A 24,748-nucleotide genomic window follows, 5' to 3' on the forward strand; every position below is an offset into this window, starting at 1 on the left:
TTTATGGATTAGCGAAAACAATTGGGAACAAGTTTCATTTACATTCATCTAAACCCTAGTGATGGCATAGATCCTCAGGAATCTGCAAGAGCAGCCAGTCTCTGTGTTATATTTTGCTTTGTGGCATGATGGTGACTCTGCCTGCTTCTGAACCTGCCTCTAATATTTATGTTTACATTGGATTTCTATCCTGTCTTTCTATTGCTTTGTCCAGGAAGGCAAACAAAAGAGCCACTACAATAAAGGGCTACAACAAATCAATAAAAGGGGAAAGCAAGCTAGGGCACACAAGAAATCACTGTGGAGAAAATAATTCCTGATGAAAAATTGGACGGCTGGATGAACAGTTACAGCCTAATTATGTGTTCAGTGTACAAAGAAAAATACAACATTTCAGATCTAGCAAGTCAACTTCCCTTCCTGTTAATCATTCCTGCTGTGAAAACTAATGTTAAATACCTGTGCATGTTTATCTATTGTAGTTTTGGTGAAAAGGAGAGTCGGGGGAGCTCGTTCCCTCTCTCCTCCTTGCAAAGAATCGGATCACAGATGCTTTGGAGTATCTTGTCTTTCAGAGCCAGGGCAGGGGTTATATGCGTGATATAAAGCCACTTGCTTTGGCAGTTGCTAAAAGAAACCACCTGGTGAAGAATCTGTAAGGATAACAGGCCACAATAATGGGTTCCAGCTACAAGAGGTAAATGAAAAACAGTCTGAAGACGAGTGTTTGTGGGCACTCACATCCTTTCCAACAAATTTTGGAACCCAACCACAACCCCCTGGCCGAATGCTTACATTTGTCAGCTGTTAATCAAGGCAGAAGAAAGTGCAGATTAAGTACAAATAGGATTTCATGCGATGATGCAATATGTCTGTGTGTCTCTGTATGTTTTGCTGGCTGTTCTTTTTCGTGTTCTCAAGATAGTAAACTATCTGCCATCTCTTTTCAAAAGGAACATTTTTGAAATGTTTCTCAATCCCGTTCTTCCCTGAATTGTGTGGGAAACTGTAAATCACACAGGACCAGATCTGTATGATGTATGCATAACTTTTGGCTGTCACACCAATGAGTTAATAGCATGATATATGTGGTGCGGGTATCTCTATATATCAATGCTATTACTGTCCTGTCACCTAATTTTTTTTTCCTGTGCATGCATTTTGACAGAAGTGATTTTCTCTGCAACCATAGAGCAGTTATGTAGCCATTTATTGTACTGTACATGTGGATGGCTGTGTTAATACAGTGATTAACTCCACAAAATATACCTCTTAACTAAGTTAGCTCCTCCCCATCCCCCAGGCCTCATGCCCTTGAAAGATAGTGATCACACCTAAGAAGGAGGGTGTGATAAAACCTTCCTTAGCCAAAACGAGTTCTTTAGAGCAGGGGTCCCCAACCACCGGGCCGCGGACCGGTACCGGGCCGTGGAGCACTCTTTACCGGGCCGCAAAGAAAAAAAATAAAAAAAAATGGCGGCTTTCTTCGCCTTCGGTGAATGCTGCTGGGATCGGGATCAAGGACACAAATGAAAGAAGGGGAGGGAGGAAGCAACCGAAGCCTGTCCTGCTCTCTGGCTCAGCGGCTTGGTTTCCTCCCGCCTCGTTCCTCTCTCAGTCGCTCTCTCGCTCCTCCACCAGCCCAGGAAGAAACTGCTTCAAAGAAGCTGGGGTGGGGTGGGTGGCGCTGCCGCAGCTTCCCGAAGCGCCACTTTCACCCCACCGCCCGCCCGCTGCTGGGTTCAATCCACAGTGCTCGTTCTGCCTGCCTGCCTGTCTGGTTGTTTGGGAGCAGCTTCGGCTGAGAATAATAACTATTCGCCTCTTTTTATCAGCCGGGCTGCTCCGAAACGAAGAAGGCAGGCAGGCAGGCAGAACGGAGCACTGTGGATTGAACTGCGAGCGGGCGGGCGGGCGGGTGGGGGTGAAACGGGCGCTTCGGGAAGCTGTGGCGACAGGAAAAGCCACTCCCCGGCTTCTTTGAAGCAGTTTCTTCCTGGGCTGCTGGAAGAGCGATAGAGTGACTGAGAGAGGAACGAGGCAGACACCTGAGGGAGGGAGGGAGACACCTGAGGGATGGGGCTGAGGGAGGCAGGGCCGAGGCGCTCCCTGAACTTGGTGGTTTGCTGGCAGACGTTTTATTACCCGACTAGGTAACAACATCAGATGTTACCTAGTCAGATAATGAAACGTCTGCAAGCAAACTACCAAACTCGGATTCTCTCTCTCCCCCCCGGTCCTTGAAAAAATGTTTCTGCTTGAAACCGGTCCCTGGTACAAAAAAGGTTGGGGACCACTGCTTTAGAGTAATCGCACAGGTATAAGTAACAATTTCTTCTGTCCCACTACTGTTCATTCTTTAAAAAGAAATTCAAATGACTTCAAAGGACCCAGATGAATCTACGTTTCTCAATTGACATTACTTCAGTTTCCACAACTCAAATCAATAAGCCAGAACTCAGTCTTTGTACAATTCTGCAGACAATGTCTGGGGTTATTGTGGGCTTCTAGGCATTGGTGGATTCCAGTTCACCTTGTCCCTTGGCCACTGGCTTAAGCTGATGAGTATTTGAATCTAAATGTTTGATGAGTATTTGAATCTAAATGTTTGTGGTTCCTCAACACTGTTATTATAGAGAAGCTGCTAGTTAAAAAAGTATATCAAAGAAGCAGTCCTTATTTTGGGCAGCCGTAAAGTAATTTTGCTCCACTGACCAGTGCAGTTGCTGATCCACCATGCATACCTGCACTAGATCCTGCTATTTTGAGACCTTTTGATTTGCATTCCAATTAGTTGATTGCTGATGTTGCAAATGAAACTTTTGGCCAGTTTCTTTTACAGGCAATAATTTAGCTATGCCAATTCTCTACAAGCTCTCTGCCAGCCACTCTAAACTTACAGCTGTTAGATATGGTGGAAATACAACTCCCTGGAAATTGTGGAAATTTCTGCCCCCCCAAATAATTGATGTGATCCAAGTTGCCAAAGGCTGCACTGTGCTTTGCAATGCTGCCACTGCTAAATAAGACCAGGTTTATTTTCTTCTGATTTCTGTTTCTCAGTGGCAGCATTGTCTCTCTCTTTCAGTCGCTCTCATTAGCAATGCAAAAGATGCAACCCCCCCCATAAAACTGGAAAATAAGTTTTTGTAAATGCAGCAAGATGTTCGATGAAGTGCCATTAATGGAAATCCTTCAGTTCTCAGACACTTTAAATCATAGAGGCTGAGCGATTCGTTTACTGAGTATTTGGTATAAACCTGCACTTTTGGGCCATGGATTATTTCTGTATGATTCAGTAAGTCTGTATGAATGAATATGAATAGAGAAAGGGCTGTTCCCTTTGCTCAGCAAACTTCATTCTGTGTTGCAGCCTCTCTGATTGTGTTGTATCACTGATGACTAAGAGAGGAATGCAGAGATTTTGTCAGGGTTCTTCTACCACAGTATTCTAATGCAATAGCCCTTTCTAACACGTCCTCGGATAACTGTTACAATATGTTCTTGTATTTGAGATGTTATTAAAATATTTATGTGAAATCAAGAATTTCATTGGACCCTCCCTTCATTTTGATTGATCCTACAAACGTTCATTCAGGAAGAGGGCACAATTATTTTGTCTGGGGCATAATTGTCTTTTCATAACATTGAAAGCCATAACACGCAGCAGAATGTCACAAAGCTAGCAGAAAGGCACATCCTTCCTTTTCTCCTATTTCTTTGTGGTCCTACCAGAGGGTAAAAAGTACCTCTCTAGAAGTTCTAATCTCCTCAATCCTAACCAGCATGGTCAGTGGGGATTGTTGTGCAACAGCATCTGAAAGTCCATACGCTGCTTTATTGTTCTGACCTAGGCTTCCCCAACAGCACGAAGCCGAGTCCTCATCCCGATAAACCCCTTTTATTTAATTTACAGTGAATTCCTCTCCAGCAAAGTCCTGGCCAACAGTCTTTCAAGATAGTTCACAATTTACAGACTTTTATCAGGCTTGGAGAGAGGCCACGCTGATATCTTTCAGACACCACCAGTGGTGGGATTCAGCCAGTTCACACCACTTCGGGAGAACCAGTTGTTAACTTGCTGAGCAGTTTGGTGAACTGGTTGTTGGAAGAACTCATTAGGGCAGAGAACCGGTTGTTAAATTATTTGAATCCCACCACTGGACGCCACAATACTTGGCAAGAATGCAGGAATGAACTAATTGTCTCCTGCAAAACCCCACTCCCCTTTCGCTCCTCTTTTATTCCTTATGGGAGGGGCCATTCACCATCCACCTGTGGTTTTACTCTCAAGTCAATCCTTGTTCTTTAGCTGTTCCCTTTGTTTGGCAACTCTGCACATGTGCACACTGGGAACAGGCTCCAGCTGTTCTTCTGCCTCACTGATGTCCAACTCCAAAGGCAGCGGATAACTGTCAGACAGCCCTGGCCCCATCTCTGCCTCCGACGCAGAGCACTCGTCAGAGCCTTCCCCAGACTCCAGGACTGGCCCATGTTCCTCCCCAACCTCCTCACTGTCTGATCTGTTGCCAGCTCTGCTGGCTGCTGATGAGCCACAACATTTATTTTCGCCTTAAAAGTGAGAAAGATGTTCTGATCCCAGTAGGCCACAACAAGCAAAAAGGAGTTGGGACCTTTTCCTGGTTCCATTGCTTCCTGGGAGAGAGAAACGAGAACCATTTGATGAGCCCACTTTGGTAGCAAAATATTAGCCCTGCCAGGTGGGATAGTTCCAGAGGGCATTGCATTGGGGAAGGTTGCTATGGATATACAAAGAACATGCGATTCCATTTGCCAGCCTCCTTATCTTGGTGACCCAATTGCATTTTAAATGGTAAGAACTAATTGCAAACCTTCCTGTCAGTTTCAGAAAGCTGTTTCCCGTCTCGTTCACATTTTATAAGCCTTCCTCATCTACTGCCTTACAGTATACATTTGTTGAACTTTGGGTTCCGTCAAACATTTGGGAAGTCTGATTGTTTAAAGCCAAAGATAGATGGAATATGCTATGACATGATGCTTTTAATAGTTAAATCAGCCAAAGCTTGGCTGTTATATGCAAATAGTCTGCCTCCTAACTTGTTTATCACAATTTGTGGGAAAGTACAAAGTTAAAGAGAACTGGGAACCAAAAGGTGCTATTGGAGATACAGGTTTATTAACAATAAAATCAAAGAATACTTCCCAAGACATAATCTTTTTTTAACATATGAGGATCAGTTATCAAAAACCGTCTTCAATCCTCAGATGAAACAGGTTTCAGTGTCTTTTGCATTATTGTAGTCAGTTATCTTTTGAATATATGAAGCCACTTATCTCAACTGCTTTCTGCCACCTGTATTTCAAAGTGTTCAACTTCAAAAGCCCGTCCAGGGTTCTTCAGATGTTAGGGCTTCAGTTCTGGCTGAGCTGAAAAACTTGGAATGTGAATGCTGATAAAGCATTCCCATTTTAAAAATAAAAGCATCAATCTATTTAACTTCAGCTGCAAGATGCATAAAATGGTGCATGTAAATCACTCACAGGTGCAGACATTTACAGAAACAAATTCATATTTTTGGTTGTCTTTTGTTCTGTGCAATTTATAAACTAGTTACAGAGGCAAGTTCTATTTTGGGGCTGGATAAGATACCTAGAGATGCAAAGAGGGAAAATACAAATGGAATCAAGGTAATTTATCTTCTTTTTATTATACAAAAACTTGGGGTGAAGGGTCATCCAGTGCCATTTCTTAGTAGTAGACTCACAGGCCTCTCTTGTAAGAGCCCACATTGTTGCATATTGCATTATTCCTATTTTTTTTCTCTCACAGGAACTGTTGAATATTGATCCCCCAAATCCAAAACTCTTAAATACCTAATCCTAAACTGCAGTGCTTCACATACATTTTTTAAAAAATATCTTCTGCCAGAAAATGGCCATTAAAACAATACCTTTAAAGGAGAAAAGACAAATATCTGGAAAATAAGTATCTCAGTGCTATATAGGCTGTAATTTCACATCTCTGGAAGAATGAAACCTGGCAAGTTCTTGAACTTACTCCTGCTATTTTGCTATTGGTACTCAGTGCCCACAATGACAAACAAACAAACAAACAATAAATAAATAAACAAACAAATAAATAAATAAATACAGGTATTGGGTGATCTAAGGTTCTCCAGCACTATTCCTTTGCATAGCACACATTGGATAAAAACCATTGATTCATGATTTGGTCATTACCACTTACTTTTCCTGTATACTACATGTAACTACATAGCCAAAATGGAGTTAAGAGTTGTTAACCTAACCTTACGTAGCTTTTTCTCTGGTAATATTACACTAATAACTAGAGCATACAAAACATTTGCTAGATCAATGCTCGAATACAGCTCATCAGTCTGGAACCCACATTACGTATCTGATATTAACACAGTTGAGAAAGTCCAGAAATATTTCACAAGAAGAGTTCTCCACTCCTCTACTCGTTGCAGAATACCTTATGCCACCAGACTCGAAATTCTAGACCTAGAAAATCTACAATTACGCCGCCTTTGGTCCGATCTAAGTATAGTACATAAAATCATACATTGCAATGTCCTACCTGTCAATGAATACTTCAGCTTCAACCATAACAACATAAGAGCAAACAATAGATACAAACTCAAGGTTGATCGCACAAAACTTGATTGCAGGAAACACAACTTCAGCAACAGAGTGGTCAATGTCTGGAATACTCTACCTGAGTCTGTAGTTTCTTCCCCAAACCCCAAAAACTTTAACCTTAGACTGTCTACTATTGACCTCACCCCTTTCCTAAGAGGTCTGTAAGCGCACCAACGTGCCTACCGTCCCTCTCCTATTGTTTCTTTTATTTTTATTTTTTATTTTTCTTATATGTATCCATGTATTCATAACAATGTTTTTACTTATACCTATTATTTTGTAAGCAATTGACAAAATAATAATAATAAAAATAATAATAATAATAAAAAAATATTGTCTATGGCTGCTGTCTTGAAGATGGAACTCAAGTTTAGAGGCCTTCTAGGGACTTCTAGGGAGCAACAAATCCTGAAGACTAATACCCTCAGCCAGGCTGACAGATTTTTACAGGAATTGCAAATATTAGTACAATATTTCGCCCCCCCCCAAGTTTTTATTTTTTATAATACAGTATAAACATTCCATCTTCCATTAAACAGTGTGTCATCTGAGTACAACTATCTCTGTGCAATAACAATCAAAATTTACAACAGTATTCATTACATTGATATTAATTCTCTGATCTTACAATAGTAGTATTGAACATAATAAACCTATTCATTTCTCTCTCAACATATCTTCTAATAAGAATATACTACTAATATTAAATATAATCCTAATAGTCATAATAATAACAATCATATTGCTTACATCTCTATCTTAACATATTTTCTATATTTCATTGATCTCCTTTTATTTCTAACTTCCATTTTTATTCTTTAACCATTGACAGAATAATTCCCATGTTGTATACTATTCAGTTTGTTCTTTCTCCTTAATTGCAAGTGTTAATCTATTCATTTTTGCACACTCTAATATTTTCCCAATCGCATTCTCAACTCTTCATTTTTCCAGTTTTGTGCAAATACAATTCTAATTAGTACAATATTTGAGGGAGCACTGGCACTCCAATCTTACTAAAGATTAAAAAAAGTAGCTAGAGAACAAGCTGCCTTATAAGACTTGAAGATCCAATCTTACAGTGAAGGTTCTTTCTTTTCCAAGAAGTGATGCACCATAGGGTAGCAGATAACTGTACAGAAACTCTTTATTGTGGCACACCTTCCCCAGCAACAGGATGTTGCTCTGGGCTAACTCTATCCTCCTAAGCCTTGCAGATTGATGTAATCACAGCAATGCATCTTTATTACTCAGCCCTTAAAAGAAACTGGTGCTACTTCAATGTCATTGTTCCTCTTTTGATTTCCATCAAGCTCTACGTCAATCTCTAAGCCAAATTCCAGGCAGGAATCACACCACAGTAGGCTGTTTACTGTAGTTTGTATTCCTGGCAGTTGACTGATAGCTGTCTTGCTTGCCTGTAATAGTCACGTCCTACTTCCTTGTCCAAAAGATTGAGGGCAATAGAAGAAGGGGGATGACAGAGAATGAGGTGGCTGGATGGAGTCACTGAAGCACTAGGCATGAGCTTAAATGGACTCCAGAAGATGGTAGAGGACAGGAAGGCCTGGAGGAACGTTGTCCATGGGGTCACGATGGGTCAGACATGACTTCGCAACTAAGAACAACACTTCCTTGTCTGTTTGTGATATTCTTCTCTTTCTTGCATACACATTCATACTTTTGTAGGCTAAGGACCTAGGTGGGGTGAAGCTGCCTATGGACATCTGCATGTTCCTAAAAACATGCAGGGTGTAGCTAACCAGATACATGGAATGCTGGTGTGGATGCTTGTGAGTAAACCATGAGGACTTGGAATGAATGATCCCACCTTCTCTCAAATTGCTAAGCTTGTAAACGTTTACAGCCCCTTGGGAGAATGGATGAGCTGAGCCGACTTTGAGGAAGTTGGGGGTAGGAAGTGTTCCTGCCCGGCTGCAGCCGCTTTTCGGAAATGTAGACAGCACCTCCAGCTTCATTCCCTTATGCATCTTGCGCTTAACAACCAAGTGGCCAACTGTTGCACTAGTAAGATGTCATCAAAGCATACAAATGCAAGTAAGTATTCCACTATGTGTAAACAGGGGATGAATTGAAGCCGCGTTTCCCAAATAACTGATCTCGATTGTTTGTCATCTAGAATAAAATTGGACACCACTTTACATCTGAAAGTATATGTTTAGCAAAAAAAAAAAAAAAGGCCACTTTAGTTAAGAGGTTGGGTTAATTACAGGTAGTTGCGAACTTATGACCACAATTGAACCCAAAATTGATGTTGCTAAGTGAGAAATTTGTTAAGAGAGTTTTTACCCATTTTACGATTTTTCTCACCACATTTGTTAAGTGAATTACTGCAGATGTTAAATTAGTCCCAGGGTTGTTAAGGGAATCTGGCTTCCCTACTGACTTTGCTTGTCAGAAAGTTGCAAAAGGAGATCATTTGACTCTGGGACGCTGCAAACGTCATAAATATGAGCCAGTTGTCAAGCATCCAAATATAAGTCACGTGACCATGGGGATGCTGCAACGGTCATAGGTATGAAAAATGGTCACAAGTCACTTTTTTCAGGGCCGTTGTAACTTCGAACAGCCAGTAAGCAAACTGTTGTGAGGACTACCTGTACATGGAAACTGGTTGGAACGGATAATGCCTCAGAGCTGCATGCAGTCCAAGGCCTCAGAACTTCCAGTTTATCCAGACAGACTAGGCAGAATGCAAGCATAGTATGGCAGTGATCTAGTTATGTACAGTGTGCACAAGCCAGACTTGCACATGAATTGAAGCTCAATTGCTTTCAGAAGTTGCTTCTGGAACTAGGGATTTCTGACATCCTTTAAACCACAAGAATGGTTCCTGCCACAGCCTCCACCCATCTGTAAATGATGCCCCAAGTGGCTGGAGTATGTCGTCCCTGGATTTCAGCTTCAGTTTCAAGATGTTGTCCTTCTGCAAGAAGTGAATGAGGTACCGTACAAGGTCATTTAAGTTCTGGGATTTAAAACCAAATTTCACTTGAGTTGAAGTCAACTCCTACATGAACATGTCTATGCAGTTTTGTTGGCAGCAATGCAGAATGATTTGTATTGTCTTCTTCCGGGATGATTTAACAAAAATCCTATCTCATCTGATCTATAGCTTAGGGTTTCCTGCTGGTCTCCTATCTTAGTATAAATGAGATATACTCTGGTTTGGTTTCTGAGCGAAATCCAAGATGAGTTACATGCTGCTACCTACTGTGGACCTTCCCAGAATGCTCTTAAAATAATGTGGAAATCTGCAGCTGTTTTGACCAGAGACCATAGCAGGAAAGATGCACAGTCACTGTCTCATTCTCTTTCACACAGATACACACATGTGTTTGTTTACCAGTAACATTCTTTTTACAGTATATGGCCTCAGGTCTTGTAAGCATAAGGATTCTATTAAATAACCAGTCTTTCCGTTTCCCTTCTCTTTTGAATCCAATTTAAAAAAATCATCCAAGATAATCAGAGCTTTTCTTTTGTCTGTTAACAATCCATTTACCCGCCAGGACACAATAAAAATACTGCTTTTATTAGTGGAGAGCGGGTTTCCCCCAAAAAACTTGGCAACTTTAGGATGTATGGATTTCAACTCTCCAAATTCCCCGACTACAAAGAATCCCCCAGCTTGTCTAGACTTTATGAAGGAGCATTGGACCTACTTGGTGCTTGCCCCACTGGGGCTTCACCAAGTAGGTCTGATTCAGAGAACGATTGGCCAGTCATTGCTCATTAGCTGAGCAGGAACTAACTGTTTCCTTTGTCCTGTTGCCCGGCCCTTTGCTTTTCTTCTCTTTGCAGAGAAGATCTGATGTTATTAATCTTTTCCCATGCTTCTGTGATCACCATGGTGGCAACTTTTCACTGCTGTCTTAACTCCTCAGTGCTTTTCTGCTGGCAGTTATGCCTTTGGGCTGATTTCATAATCGTATCAATAGGCTGTTGCAATGGATTTCCAGGAATTGGAAAGTCAAGAAAACCAAGAATCCTCCCAAAGCGTGTATAGACCGTTGCAAGGCAACAGTCCTTTGGCATGAAGTGAAGGCCGTAAAAACTTCAAAACAAAACAAAACAAAACCCAGCAACAGATGCAACACCACTGGAACAGGGTGTTGTGCACAATTGCCCACACATAGTCATAACATAATGTGATTGGCAGACAATTCCCTTTGTCCCCTAAGTATTATTTCACCATTGTTTGAAAGATCCCTGGGGATATATATATACACAAAAGAAACAAAATTAATCAACAAACCCATTTTTCCAGTTTATACAATATGCTGGACTAGAAATGTAAGTATACATACTGGGTATGTACAACATCCTAGGCCAAAATAAGATAACTTAGTTTATGATATCCTGGTTGCAACATTACATGCTTCATTAAGGAAGTTAGAGACCTAGTTATTATGTGCATGCAACATGCTAAGGTTATCTAATATTAACATTAGTGAGGAGGTTGAGTGGGAATGGTTGATATATTTATTTATTAATCAAATATATTTGGCATATTGTTCAACTCCAGTATTTATAAATGACTTGCTCAACCATAAATTAAATATACTGAAAACGTACATTAATCTAGTAACCAAAGTGAGTGTGTTGTGCTGCACCTGTCCTGTTTGTCAAGTGAACTTGGCATAAATGTAACTGAAAGCTGCAAAACTCAGCACTCTTATTTTTAAAAAGTATTGCCCTAAGTGGGATTTTTTTTAAGTAAGCATGTATAGTTAGGAATTATATCTTTCCCATTTCTTAAAACCAGGCTCTTGGCATGCTAAAATAATTAATGTTCCCAATGGTACAAGACTCAAATCAACAAAGATTTTCAAAACACATAACATGGTTCGATTTTCCTGCAAATGCTTACTAGATCTAAACCCTCTTTTTTTTGGGAGGGGTGTTAACATTGCTGTTACAAATATGAATGACTGAGCTTTGTAAGAGGCAGGTATTGGTAAAGGTAAAACAGAAAAATGGTGGAGGGGGAGGCTTTCCTTGGCTTTCCTTTGCACATGGCAGAGCAGAACTCAATTCATTTTGCTCTAGTGACACATCAACAAGGAGATTGTTGTTCACTCAATGTTTTCCTGAATTCTGTGGCTCCCTTCTTCATGTGACAGCCTTTTGTAGATGTCCCTAAAGAGAATAAGAGATGAAGAATGATTTGGAGCACACTTTCTATCTTTACTCTTTGTCTATAAAGAACACTTGTACACAAAAGAGATTCCGATATTTACTCTAGAGTTGCCCAATCTGCTGTCACGGGACCATAGCATTATAAGTACTCTATGGGGACAGGAAGTTGGTGCTCTCTTTCAGAACATAGTAAGGGAAATCTATAAATGTTTAGAAAAGTACAGGGATTTCCAAAACATCATTGTGAAAGTCAAAATGTCAGAGTACCAGACAGAGCCCCACATAACTGGTCTTATTCAGATAACTGAAACAAAGAGAAGTACATTTATTTACTTATTAAATTTATATGCCACCCCTCTCACCCAGCGATAACTCTAGGTGAGAAGGGTGGCATATTCCCAAACCTACTGTAAATTTCTCAACATACATCCAGGTTTATGGATTGTTTTCAAAACAACAAGTCCCCTTGGTTGAAATATTTTCCTCAAACACTTTTTGTGGGGATAAAAAAGCACACCGATCTTGTCTTTAAATTCTTAGTCAAAAAGCTATTTGAGCTGCACCCTTATTCTTCCTGGGGCTTGGCTCCATATTTTGTAGAATTCCATGCCTATATATCAATACTCCCTTTCTCTTTTCCTTCCTACAATTTATTTTTCAATTTATTTATTTTTCAATTTATTTTATTTTATTATTGTTAATGGGATTAAAGGATAGCACATCAGGCAGACATTTTCGAAGAAATGTCAGTTATTGCACAGTCTCAGTTTAATGGGTGGCACTAGATAGGAGTTGATCTACAGCAGGGGTCTCCAGCAAAGCTGGCTGAGGAACTCTGGGAGTTGAAGTCCGCTAGTCTTAAAGTTGCTAAGGTTGGAGATCCCTGATCTACAGCAACAGCTATAGACTTCTATACCACTTCACAGTGCTTTACAGCCTTCTCTAGAGAGTCAGCATATTGCCCCCAACAATCTGGGTTCTCATACATGCACACAAAAACACATGAGCATGAAAGGAGATTTTCTAAACAGAAGAGAAAAACACAACATGTTGTTACTAATGTTTTGAGTGGCATGAATGATGTACATGAAATACTGATTTGGCAGAGATCTGGGCAGGATATGAGGCACAACAGTGAAGTCTGTGGCTGTGCTGATGTCACCAGACTCCTTAGAAGTAAATAACAGCAGGAGTCAGAGAGGAAGTGGGGGTTAAACGCCTCCAAATTTATCAGGTAGCATCTACACTGACTTGTTGAAAAAACAACAACACACACACAAGGCCATGTTTGGCTGCTAGACAGTCATCAGTATATTCCACATGACTAAGGTAACAAAGAAGATGAAGATAGATTTCATCAGCTGCTCTGTAACTCGATTTCAGCATCAAATCCATTCAAAGCAAGAGCCGGTTCTTCTTCCTGCAATGTCTCCATTTATATTTTTAATTTTATTTATCACATGTAGATATTTTCTTTGGGAAGTTGAGATGGTGCATATCTGGGTCACCCAATATGGTCAATACCAATTCGCAAAGGTTGATGGGACTAGTCAAGGGGTTGATTATGTTTGGTCACACAATCAGCTAGATATTTGGACTGGATTTTTTTCCACCTATGAAGTCCTTCCCAAGGATTTGGGTTAGGCAGATGTTGTTTGATGGTGTTAAAGATATTGTCACAGGATGTAAGCTGTTCTAACTAAAGCTGCCTTTTGCAATTGACTGATTTACTTTCTTAATGCCAATAATGTTCAAGTAGAGCTCTAGCTATTTTTGGATTGCACCTAAGGTGCTTATTATTATTTGCAGTACTATTAGTTAAAGCAGTATTTATTAAATTATTTTCATGTAATAAATGTGTGTGGATTGATGAGCATTCTGAAAAATTCTGTTCATAATTTTTCTGTACATCTGATGATGTAAGCTGGGCTGAGAAAGAATGGATATAGCAAAAAGCACAGATTCTGGAACACCCACAACCCCCCTACTCACTCACACAGAAGATCCACCATCTTAAATACAACATAATATTCCTTATCATGTTACCTTTCAAGGGTTGGGAAACCTAGGTAGTGAGTACCATGAGAGTAAATGAAGGTACCTGGTTATTGGTTTTAAAGTTCATATATGCCCATGCCTATGCTTATGTATGTATGTATGTATGTATGTATGTATGTATGTACGTCAATGGTTTTATAAAGTAGAGTATTGTGTCTATTAAATATTATGATTGTGTAGTCATGGTTTCATGGATTATGTTGCTACTGTGAATTGCTTAGAATCCTGGTGAGTGAAGCAATGCAAAACATCTGTAATAAACAGAAAAAAGATTAATTAAACAAATGAATTACACACCTTCTGTGGCAGGGCATGTGTTAAAACCTGGATTGCTTTCTCCTTGGACTTCAGTTTTGTGATATTCTTCCTCGGGGACAAAAAGCTGTAAGGGAATTATAAGTATTTGCTAGTATAAAACAACATGAAAATCCTCCTTCAATGTGATACCATTGAACAGGCTTTATGAAATGTTTCTTAAATGATCCTCAGACTAGATAACCTATAGAAACGATATTTTTCTTTCTCACCTTTCATCTATACACAGCCAAAGTTTCATGTTTCTTTCCTTATTTTCACTTGGGGAAAATGCTGTGTACTTGTTTATGCATTTTTGCTCTTTTGTTCCCTTGCTAAACATATTATTGCTTAGCATTCCCTAAACCTTTACAACATTTTCATGATATAATAAGAAACTGATCCTTCTCATTATATACATATGAACAAAAGCAAGGATTGCATTGGATTTCACCTCTTGCAGATCTGATTTTAGAGCTCAGTTAAAAAGTGCATTTTCCCCTTCCTAGGCTAATAATGAGGAGTTTCAAGAAGGCTAGAAACAAACAAACAAACAAACAAACAAACACAAAACAAGAAAACCCAGTTGCCTATTGAAAAAGCACCTTTGGGCTAGAAACAAGCTCTGATTGTTGGTGAAAGGCAGACATAAACCACCTGATGGCCTCCAGATAGCTTTGATTTCAAATTTTCTCAATTTTAGCCAGCATGGATTAGGGCATGGGTGTCCAATCTTTTGGCTTGCCAGGGCCACATTGAGTGAAGAGGAATTGTCTTGCGCCGCATATAAAATAGGTAATGTGGGTAATGTATATAAATCACATTAAAAGGTTAAAAGTTTAAAAGTTCTTGTGGGGCTGCATTACTAGCTGTCCAGTGTTGCATGCAGCCCATGGGCCACGGATTGGACCCATTAGAGTAAGAATATGAGAGTTTGAGTCAACATCATACAAAAGGCGCACTGATTGTCTATCACATGCACAGAAGCAATATCATTTCATATGCAAAATGTAACGCAAAAGAACCCTCTTGCATATTGGTATTTATTTTTTAAAAATGTTTGCTGTGTCTGAGTTACTCACCCAGGAAACCCCCCTGTCTATATGGGGATCAGCAGTTTACAGAAGCACTTTGGCATGATAGTTTAGCAATCTTCATTCCTATCCTGGAAGAACTGGACAAGGAAATCTGGAGTTGTAGAACTTTTCGTGAACTAGAATATAACTGTGCTATACCCGCGGTAAGTTCTATAATTTCTATAACTTTATAGAACAAGTTCTCTGATGGATGATGCCATCTAGGGTCTAGGGGCTCCAAAATTTATTCTTGAGCAATCATATGAAAATAAACCCTAGTGATTTTCATGAGATTTACATATACGCTGTAGGTAAAAGCGTAAGAATCCTATCTTCAGCTTAGCTTCTTGCATCTCTCCCCTGAACCACCATGCACTCTTTGAAAACCAACACATTCTTTTATCTAATGGCCATAGTGTGGGAGGACAGTTGAAAGGCTTTTGTGTATTAATGCATTCAGATGTCTCTTTTGTCCTCCATGGCGATGAGCCAACAAAGCTAATTGGGGACATGGCAGGAGAGCCGCACATAGCAACTTTGAAGGTGACATTGATTACTGATGCCCATTTGACAGCTTAAGAGCTGCAACTTGCCTTTGTCATTTTTGAACAAAAGGGTTTGCTTTGAGCATGGGGCCGACGACACATCTGCAAATCCAGCTCTCTTTATGCCTTGTCCTTTTCTCCTTTCTGAACAGACTCCAGCTTGGGGCACTGCTTAATTGATGCTGGGTCACTGGAAAAAAAGCTGGACTCTTAGCTATCGCAGACCATTCCTTCTGCTTCAGATCCCACATGCTCTCCTGCCCTGCACCAGATGTACTAAGCAGAGCTTTGTGGTGTGAGTCATGACGGAGACTTCTGCTCCCCTCTATGATGTTGGCAGTTTAACCACAGGCCAGCCTGTGGCAGCAGGTGTCATACAGTTGGCCACTGCAACAGTTTTGAACATAGTACTTGAGATCCTTAGTAAAAAAAAAAAAAAAAAAGCATGCAGCCTCCTGCTTTTATTATGCAGCTTTGTTGTTGTTTTTTTTGAAGGAGGAGGTTAAACAACATTTTACTGAGACCACTCTGAAAATCCATGATAGAAATACTTTAGAAAGAAATATTTTAAACAGAGAAACGTTTAGTCTTTTGACATTGTGTTTCTGCTTTGATAAGCGATCTCCTTCCTGCAAGCTATTGCAATCAACCAATCTATAAACAGTTCTCTTGAAAGCAATAGAAAAAGGCCTGACTGTAAAAAGATAACAGAACCTTCACTCTGGAACCATCACTTGTCTTTGTATGCAAATATAGACTGACTTTCACAAAGCGCCAAAGAGAAAAGATTAAAAGTTATTGGAGATGAAAGATTGATATTAATTGATAAAAGTCCTGCTTGACATAGAATTCTTGACATGTTTACATGGGAATAAGTTTCATTGTGTTTTAGTGGAGCTTATTTCTTGCTGTGAATTGCAATGTGACTATATCCTGCTTTATCTAGAGCTGTTCCTTCGCTACCTTTGATTTTATAAGTTACAGTGAAAAAATGGAGAGGATTTAAGAAAATGTGAGGAGAGGATTTTTCTGTCTACTGCAGATATTTCCAAATTCTGTCATGATCAAACCTGTTGTCCCCTTGCTCACTTACACTGCTGGCATACCAAAGACCTACATTTAACTATCAATTATAAAAACTGAGATGGATGGCCAATGTTTTTGTGGTTGTGGATTGGAAAATCACAACCCCACTTCCATGGTAGGCCTGGCAGTGATATAAAATCTCTCTGGGGGAGCAGGACTGCAGGAAGAGCTTATTTGGGAATAATTAAGTCCTTCCTGCCCCCCCCCCACAAAGTCTATTGAGATTCTTAGTCATCCAGGTCATGGTTGTCCCAAAAGTGCTTTTTCAAAAGACTGTCAGAACTGAAGAAGCTTCTTGGATGAGAAGCGAAATTTCTTCAAGGAAAAACAAAGGAAGTCCAGTTGCCTCTTGAAAAAGCACCTTTGGATTTTCTTCCAGAAGCTTAATAATCTTCTTTAGAATTTATAAGTCATTAAATTTAAAGAAAGGATGAAAAGAAAGGAAAGATGGAGGATGGAAGGAAGGAACAATTGAATCACTGTAAATCCCTGATATACAGTTGGAAGGTTCTGAGATGCTGGAAGCATCCTCCTATAAGTCACAGGTTACCTATGCTTTCTCTAGACAGATGAAAACATGATTTTTCACAGCAGGTAATTTGTGCATCAGCAAGAAAGGGGCTTGTGTTTAGAAATCAGAACATTTTTCTAGTTGGTAGTGAAAATATTCTTCATCCTTTGTATGAGCAATGACTTGAAAATCTGGAAATCTTCTTGGTGATAAGCAAGTCTGTCAGCCCCATTTTACACCACAAAATTACTGTTGTGGGGCAACACTGAAGGAGAGAATGGTACTTATTCTGTCTTAGATGCCTAGAACAGACTTACCCACTCTGGAGACCCTTTGGATGTGAGGACTGCACATCCCAGAATTCTCCAGCCAGCATTATGATTGCTATGAATGCTGGGAAATGAAGTCCACATATCTGTATGGTGCTAATTTTTTTTAAAAAACTTTCCTAGACAAAAATCAGGTTATAAATCTAGTGAATACATTAATAACACAAATATATTGGAAATGTTCTCAAAAACCACAATAAAAGTATGTTTGGTTCATTTGCCTTACAACTTGCTTGCTCCCTAGATAGATTCCCCTCCCCCCTCAAACTTTAAATCAGAAATATAACGAGAGAGGCTAGTACAATCATGTTTAAGGTTTTTTTGGACTCTGAAGCCCTCGAACGTAACTTGGCCCTCCAAGCCTTGGTGCAAACCCCAGGGACTGCCAAAAGTTACCACAATGTAATTTTTATTGCGAGAGAAAAAAAACACATGAACAAATAACTGAAAAATAATCATATTAATTAGTTTTAACTGAAGCTGCAATTCTATTTTGTTTTTATTGAGGCTACACTCTTGACTTTCTAAAGTGCAACCTTCATTGCATTATTGAGGGGCAGAAGGCAATTCTCAGTCCTAGAAAAAAATGACGCATCCTTATATTGAAAGGAGGGGGTTGCTAATTAAGAAGAAAAAGAAAGCATGTCACAGTTTGATTCTGTACACTCACCCATTTTCGTGGCCTTCCCCTGGGCTTCTTTGTAGTAGAAATGTGCCCCTGCAATAATAGAAAGCAGCAGCAGCAGCAACAACAACAAAAACAAAAACAGCATGTCCCTTAGGCAATATGTACTCTTTGCAATCAATACCTTATACTCTACTTATCATCGTCTTGATAGGTATTCTTTAATGATTCAGGAAAGGAAAAGGAATTTTGAAAAGACAGCAGAAGAAAAACTTGTATCTAGTGACCAAAATCAACACATTAGGGTTAAAAGAAAAATTGGAAGATCGCTACCAAAAAGTACTGGCAACTTGAAGCTGAGAAATGAATGAATGTGAAAGAAAGCTGGGCTAATCCAGGTTTGAAAAGCACAATGACTTAATTGTCCTTCTCTGCCAGTAGGTCCCAGTGGACGTTTATATCTCACTTTTCAGTATTAAAAATAAAATAATATCAGAGATAAAGATGGTAAGCAGCCAACAACAATAACAACTACAACACAGTATTTACATTCCATTGATTGGGAACAGTAAAGGGAAAAGTTCTCTGATTAGTTGTCCTGTGAAAGCAGGAGTATTTTCAGAAAGGATTCTTCAACATATTTTAATGTCCAGAATGATTCCTAACTTATCTGGCTTGATGGTGGTGTTCTAGATACTACAGGATCTGGATGGTCCCCACTTGGCTGTTTGTTGAAAACATCTGTGAAGACCTGGCTTCTTCATTCAGGCCTTTAGTGAGGCAGACTCCTCGCTTAACTCCATCTGGTCTCCTGGTCTTGCCGTCTTTTATTTTTCTCTTAGCAATAGCAATAGCTATCTATATACCGCTTCACAGTGCTTTACAGCCCTCTCTAAGCAGTTTACAGAGTCAGCATAATTGCCCCCAACAATCTGGGTCCTCATTTTACCCACCTGGGAAGGATGGAAGGCTGAGTCAACCTTGAGCCTGGTGAGATTTGATCTGCCAAACTTCTGACAGCCAGCAGTCAACAGAAGTAGCTTGCAGTACTGCATTCTACTGCATTGGTTAATAGTCTAATTTCTTTGTTTTGATTGTTGTGAGCCACCCAGAATTGTTGGAAGTCATATGGCATACTTTAACCAATTATTAATATTAATAATTATTACTGGATGTATTTATTAGTCAAGTAACTCTTTAAAGGTCTCCCAATGTCTGAAAAGAATCCTAACTTAAAGGAGTGGTAGCAGTGCCAACTCCATGTGATGAAAGAGAAATAGGAGATAAAGAAAACAAATAGAGGATGTCAAAATTGATAGTAGCGGTCATCATCACTGTTGGAATCAAAAACAATCACTGTTCAACTGAAAAGTGATATTCTCAATGGCAAAAGAGGATATGTGACATCAGACAGAAAAGGTCATAATTAGATAATTAGAAGAATTGGGCAAAGAATAACTGATATATAGACAGCCAGTGGGTTATATTTAAAGCAGTAGTACTGTCATATGAGAGGCAGTTTGGTGTAGTAGTTACGTCAGGGCTGTCAAACTTCCAGCCCACGGGCTGGGTACATCACACACTGGCCACGTGAAGGGGAAAAAAAAGTCCCGATACATCATGTGACACCGCCATGATGACTTGAGTTTGACACCCCTGGGTTGAGGCATTAGGCTAGAAAGTGGGAGATCATGAGATCTAATCCTTCCTTTGGTGCAAAGCCAGCTGGGTGCCTTGGGTCAGGCACTCTCTCTCAGTGCTAGGCAGGAGGCAAGCGCAAAACACTTCTGAAAAACCTAGTCAAGAAAATCATAGAGATAGAGGCTAGTCCAGGTAATTGCTAGAAATCAAAAATTGATTCAAAGGCTCAGAAAACAAACAGAAAATCTGGCATATAATAAAGGGAAACTTTTAAATTATATGATTTATATACAAATACTTGTATATTTGATTTTTGTTTCCAGGTCCAAAGCCCTATCAGCCCCTTTTATCTATCAGAAAGTACAGAAGATTGGAGTAGAGCAAGCCAATCTGGTTGTTCTTACCATCTGTCCACAACCAGCACTCCTCTTCTTGCTTCCCTTTGGCCGCCCACGCGGTTTCTTTGGGGGCAGAGGTCCAGTTGGATCCTTTTGGGATGTTAAAGTGGGGAGGGTTATTATGAACAAGAAGGACAGCTACCTCTATGTCTTATTTTCTCTGTATGTAACTACAGAGAATATTACAAGATAAAATCCAGTGTTACACCAGATGAAATGAATATAACCTCCAGAACATAAACCCAGAGTATTGTGGTGGCAGGTACTGAACAGGTTTCCTGAAGGATCAAAATTTAAAACTCTGCAAGAAACTATTAGATAACAGTAGCCTATTGTTGAGCAGTAATCTCAATAATTCACATGTATATATGTATACACCAGATAACTCCCAATGACTCTGGGCAGTAGGAATGCACATTGTAATTCAAGAATGGAGCATACTAGTTCACATCCTTTAAAGCAGGGGTGTCCAACCTTGGCAACTTTAAGCCTGGAGGACTTCAACTCCCAGAATTCCCCAGCCAGCTGGCTGGGGAATTCTGGGAGTTGAAGTCCTCCAGGCTTAAAGTTGCCAAGGTTGGACACCCCTGCTTTAAAGTAACTACAATTTAGCCCAAACCCATGATGAAAAAAATGACGTCTACCATGGATATTAGCTCTCAGGAAAGGCCAAATTGCAAATTGGAATCAAAAGAGTATGTGATGAGAAGATTATTTGATTAATCAGGGATCTTCTATGACACCAATATTAGCAGAAGAGAAGAAAACAATCAATATAAGTTAAATGTGGAATAGAAAGGAGTGCAAAAGTTATTGAGGCTTTTGTTGGCTCTTCTTAATTACTTTTCCAATGGATACATGTCAGTATTAGCCAAAAGGAACACTTGTCACTGACATCCACTGGATACAGCTGAGATATCCTATCCAGACACCAACAGTATTGCTTGTCTGTGGGTGTCTGTGGTTCTTTGGAGAACAACCCAGAAAAATAATTATCTGCAATTTTACTGCAGAGCAATCATTCTTTTCTTCCTCACAATATATATTGCTTTGGCTATGCTTAGCATACTAGAACACTAAAAGACAGCCTACATCAGCTGTGTAGCAGGCCAAGAACTGCTGTGACTATTTTGACAGATGTAAGGAGCATCAACTAATGTAGCTAGAATGTCCAGGAAAATAAATGAGTTTATTGGTTTATTGATAAAATGGACATTTGTTGGTTGGTTAGTCATCTGGTTTGCTGGAATCTTTATGTCTTTCTGGAAATATACCTAAATTAGACTTTCTGGAATAAATACTCCCCGTAAAGGAAGCATGTTGTGAATCTTTAATTCTACCAAAATGACACCCTGAACACATAACATCAAGGTACAGGGAGATTTAAGCACATTACAACAATCTTTACTAGAAAAAAAATAGAAGTACCCCTTACTGCAGTATTTTATTGATTTAAAAACTGTGTTCATACAACATACCTTCCAATGACCTCATTTTAACCTGACATATTGGACCGACCTTGGTCCTGCATTTAGTTTATTGTTCAATATGTCAGGCAAACTCAGAAGGGTTGATTAATTCGGTAATCTGTACTTAAATTAACCACAGACAAGAAAGTCCTGTGAATGTAGGTATCACCAAAAGTATATTTGATCAAAACAACATAGACAACAATGGAAACAAAACTTATCAACAGAGAATATCAGTACAGAAAATATTTATGTTATGTTTGAGTAAATATTTAAACCACCCTGAAGAATGTTGTGCATGATAATCTTAATATTTGTACATGGTTTGACATAATTAATAGACTAATTAATATACCATACAAGTGCCACTGTGCTCACCTTCCCCTTTATACATTGCATGTGACTGGAATCTCATTCTTTTCCTAATTATTATTATTTTTTATGTATGTATGTATGTATGTATGTATGTATGTATGTATGTATGTATGTATTTGATTTGTCAATCACTTACAAAATAATAGGTATTAGTATAAACATGAGTAAGAATACAGAAAATAGGTATAATTAAATGGGGACAATAGGACAGGGACGGGAGGCACAATGGTGCACTTATGCACGCCCCTTACAGACCACTTAGGAATGGGGTGAGGTCAATAGTGGATAGTTTGAGGTTAAAGGAGTGGGGGTTTGAGGCTGTAACAACAGAGTCAGGTAGTGCATTGCAGGCATTGACCACCCTGTTGCTGAAGTCGTGCTTTCTGCATTCAAGTTTGGAGTGGTTAACATTGAGTTTGTATCTGTTGTGTGCTCTTGTAGTGTTGCGGTTGAAGCTGAAGTAGTCATTGACTGGTAGGACATTGTAGCAGATAATTTTGTGTACTACACTTAAGTCCAACCGTAGGCGGCGTAGTTCAAGATTGTCCAAGCCCAAAATTTCAAGTCTGGTGATATAGGGTATTCTGTTGTGAGCAGAGGAGTGTATTACTCTTCTCATGAAATACTTCTAGATTCACTTGATTGTATTAATGTCCGATATAAGTGTGGATTCCAGAGCTGTATTTGAGTATTGGTCTAGCAAAAGTTTTGTATGCTCTAGTTAGCAATTCAATATTTCCAGAGGAGAAGCTTCGTAAGATTAGATTTACAACTCTTAATGCCTTTTTGGCAATGCTGTTAACAGTGAGCTCTGGCTCTTAGGTCATTTGATATGAGTACTCCTAGGTCCTTGACAGAGTTCTACTATTATGCTACTATTACTACCACCCCCACTACTATTACTAATAGTAATAATAGTAATAATGGCTAAGAGCAGGAAAGTCGAAGGAAGACAAGAAGAGCTAATTCTGGCTATGCAAGACCAGGCCTTGAGAACAAATGCATACACAGCCAGAATTGAGAGGATAGCAACAGATAGCAAGTGCTGCCTCTGCAAAGAAGCTAAAGACACAGTGGACCACCTGGTTAGCTGCTGCAGGAAGATTGCACAAACTGACTACAAACAACAGCATGCCAGAATAGCATCAATGGTGCATTGGAATATCTGCAAGAAATACCATTTGCCTGCAAACAATGGTGGGACCACAAAGTAATAACAAATGAAGATGCTAAAATGCTCTGGGATTTTAGAATTCAGAAAGATAAGCATCTGCCACATAACATCCCAAACAATTGTCCAAAAGACAAAAAAAAAATTGACTAGTGGATGTTGCAGTACCTGGAAACAGCAGAATAGAAGGGAAATAATTGGAGGAAATCATAGTACCAAGGATAAGTGTCTTGGGTGCAATTCCAAAACACTTGGAGCATTGCTTCAATACCATCAGCATTGACAAAATCAAATCAATCAACTGCAGAAAGCAGCTTTACTTGGAACAGCTTGCATCCTGCAGACGATATCCTTAACACCATCAGACAATGACATCTATCTATCCCAGATTCCCAGGAAGACTGGATAGGTGGATAAAAATGCCAAATCCAGTCTAAATATTTGGCTGACTGTGACCAACCATAATAATAATAATAATTACATGTATATACCAGCTGATTCCCAGTGACTCTGGGCAGTAGGAATGCACATTGTAATTCAAGAATGGAGCACAGCACTTCAAATCCTCTAAAGTAACTATAGTTTAGCCCAAACTCATTCTCTATTGCTAAGAGGACAGAACAATGGCCTTAAATTAGAGAAAGGAAGGCAGATTCTGGCTGGATGTTCTTCCCAACCAGAAGCACAGTTTGATAATGGAACCATTTACCAGCAGAGGTAATAAACTTCCCTTGGTTGGATGAATTTATGTAGTGGCTGGACAATTATGTGTTGGAGATGCTCTTTTGTAGATTCCAGCACCGAGCAGTCGGTTCAGCTTGATCATATAAATAGCCTTATACATTATGACACACATACACTGATAAATAGAAAAAGATCTCTAGCCTTGAAAAAAGTAAAGCTGGCTGGAATAGCTGAGATTGTTTGAGAATTACAACCTTTGTCCCCTAATATCATTTTCATTATGGTCAGAGGGTATACTGTTAATAAATCTTAACTTAATTGAAAGGCAAAGTATTTAACAGAATTTTCTAAACCTATTAAAGCATGAACTCTTACCTGTGGCTGCTTCCTTGGCCTCCCTCTTTTTCTTTTGGGCTGCTCGGTCAAGACGGTGGAAGCTGGAGCCATTGGCTTTCCATGGTTGCTCATGGTGACAATTCAAAGTCTTGAAGGAGCTGTTTCTTCTCTAGTTTCTATAGAAAGGAGGGTGAAGGATCTCAAGTTTGTCCTTTCGTTATCACGGCTGCTTGCAATTGTCTTTTATTGCAGAGCTGGAAGGCTAAAAGAAAAACTTTCTGACTACATGGTTAAGAACTATTTAATCTTCTTGAATGCTGATTTGGTAATTTTCAGCATCCC

At 39.5% G+C, this 24,748-nt stretch overlaps 1 protein-coding gene across 1 annotated transcript; it reads right to left on the reverse strand.

Moving 5' to 3' along the window:
• Positions 1-10,925: 10,925 nt before the first annotated feature.
• On the reverse strand, positions 10,926-24,665 carry LOC148132051 (uncharacterized). Its single transcript, XM_087954962.1, has 5 exons — positions 24,446-24,665; positions 20,378-20,461; positions 18,378-18,425; positions 14,164-14,248; positions 10,926-11,808 (listed from the first exon to the last, which is right to left on the reverse strand). The coding sequence occupies exons 1-5, from the start codon at positions 24,536-24,538 to the stop codon at positions 11,726-11,728; spliced, it is 393 nt and encodes a 130-aa protein (XP_087811088.1). The 5' UTR covers positions 24,539-24,665; the 3' UTR covers positions 10,926-11,725.
• Positions 24,666-24,748: the final 83 nt, after the last annotated feature.

The sequence above is a fragment of the Notechis scutatus genome, chromosome 2 (genome assembly GCF_049901735.1).
Source record: "Notechis scutatus isolate UNSWTSFEM ecotype Mainland chromosome 2, rNotScu1.2, whole genome shotgun sequence".
Taxonomy (NCBI): Eukaryota; Metazoa; Chordata; class Lepidosauria; order Squamata; family Elapidae; genus Notechis; species Notechis scutatus.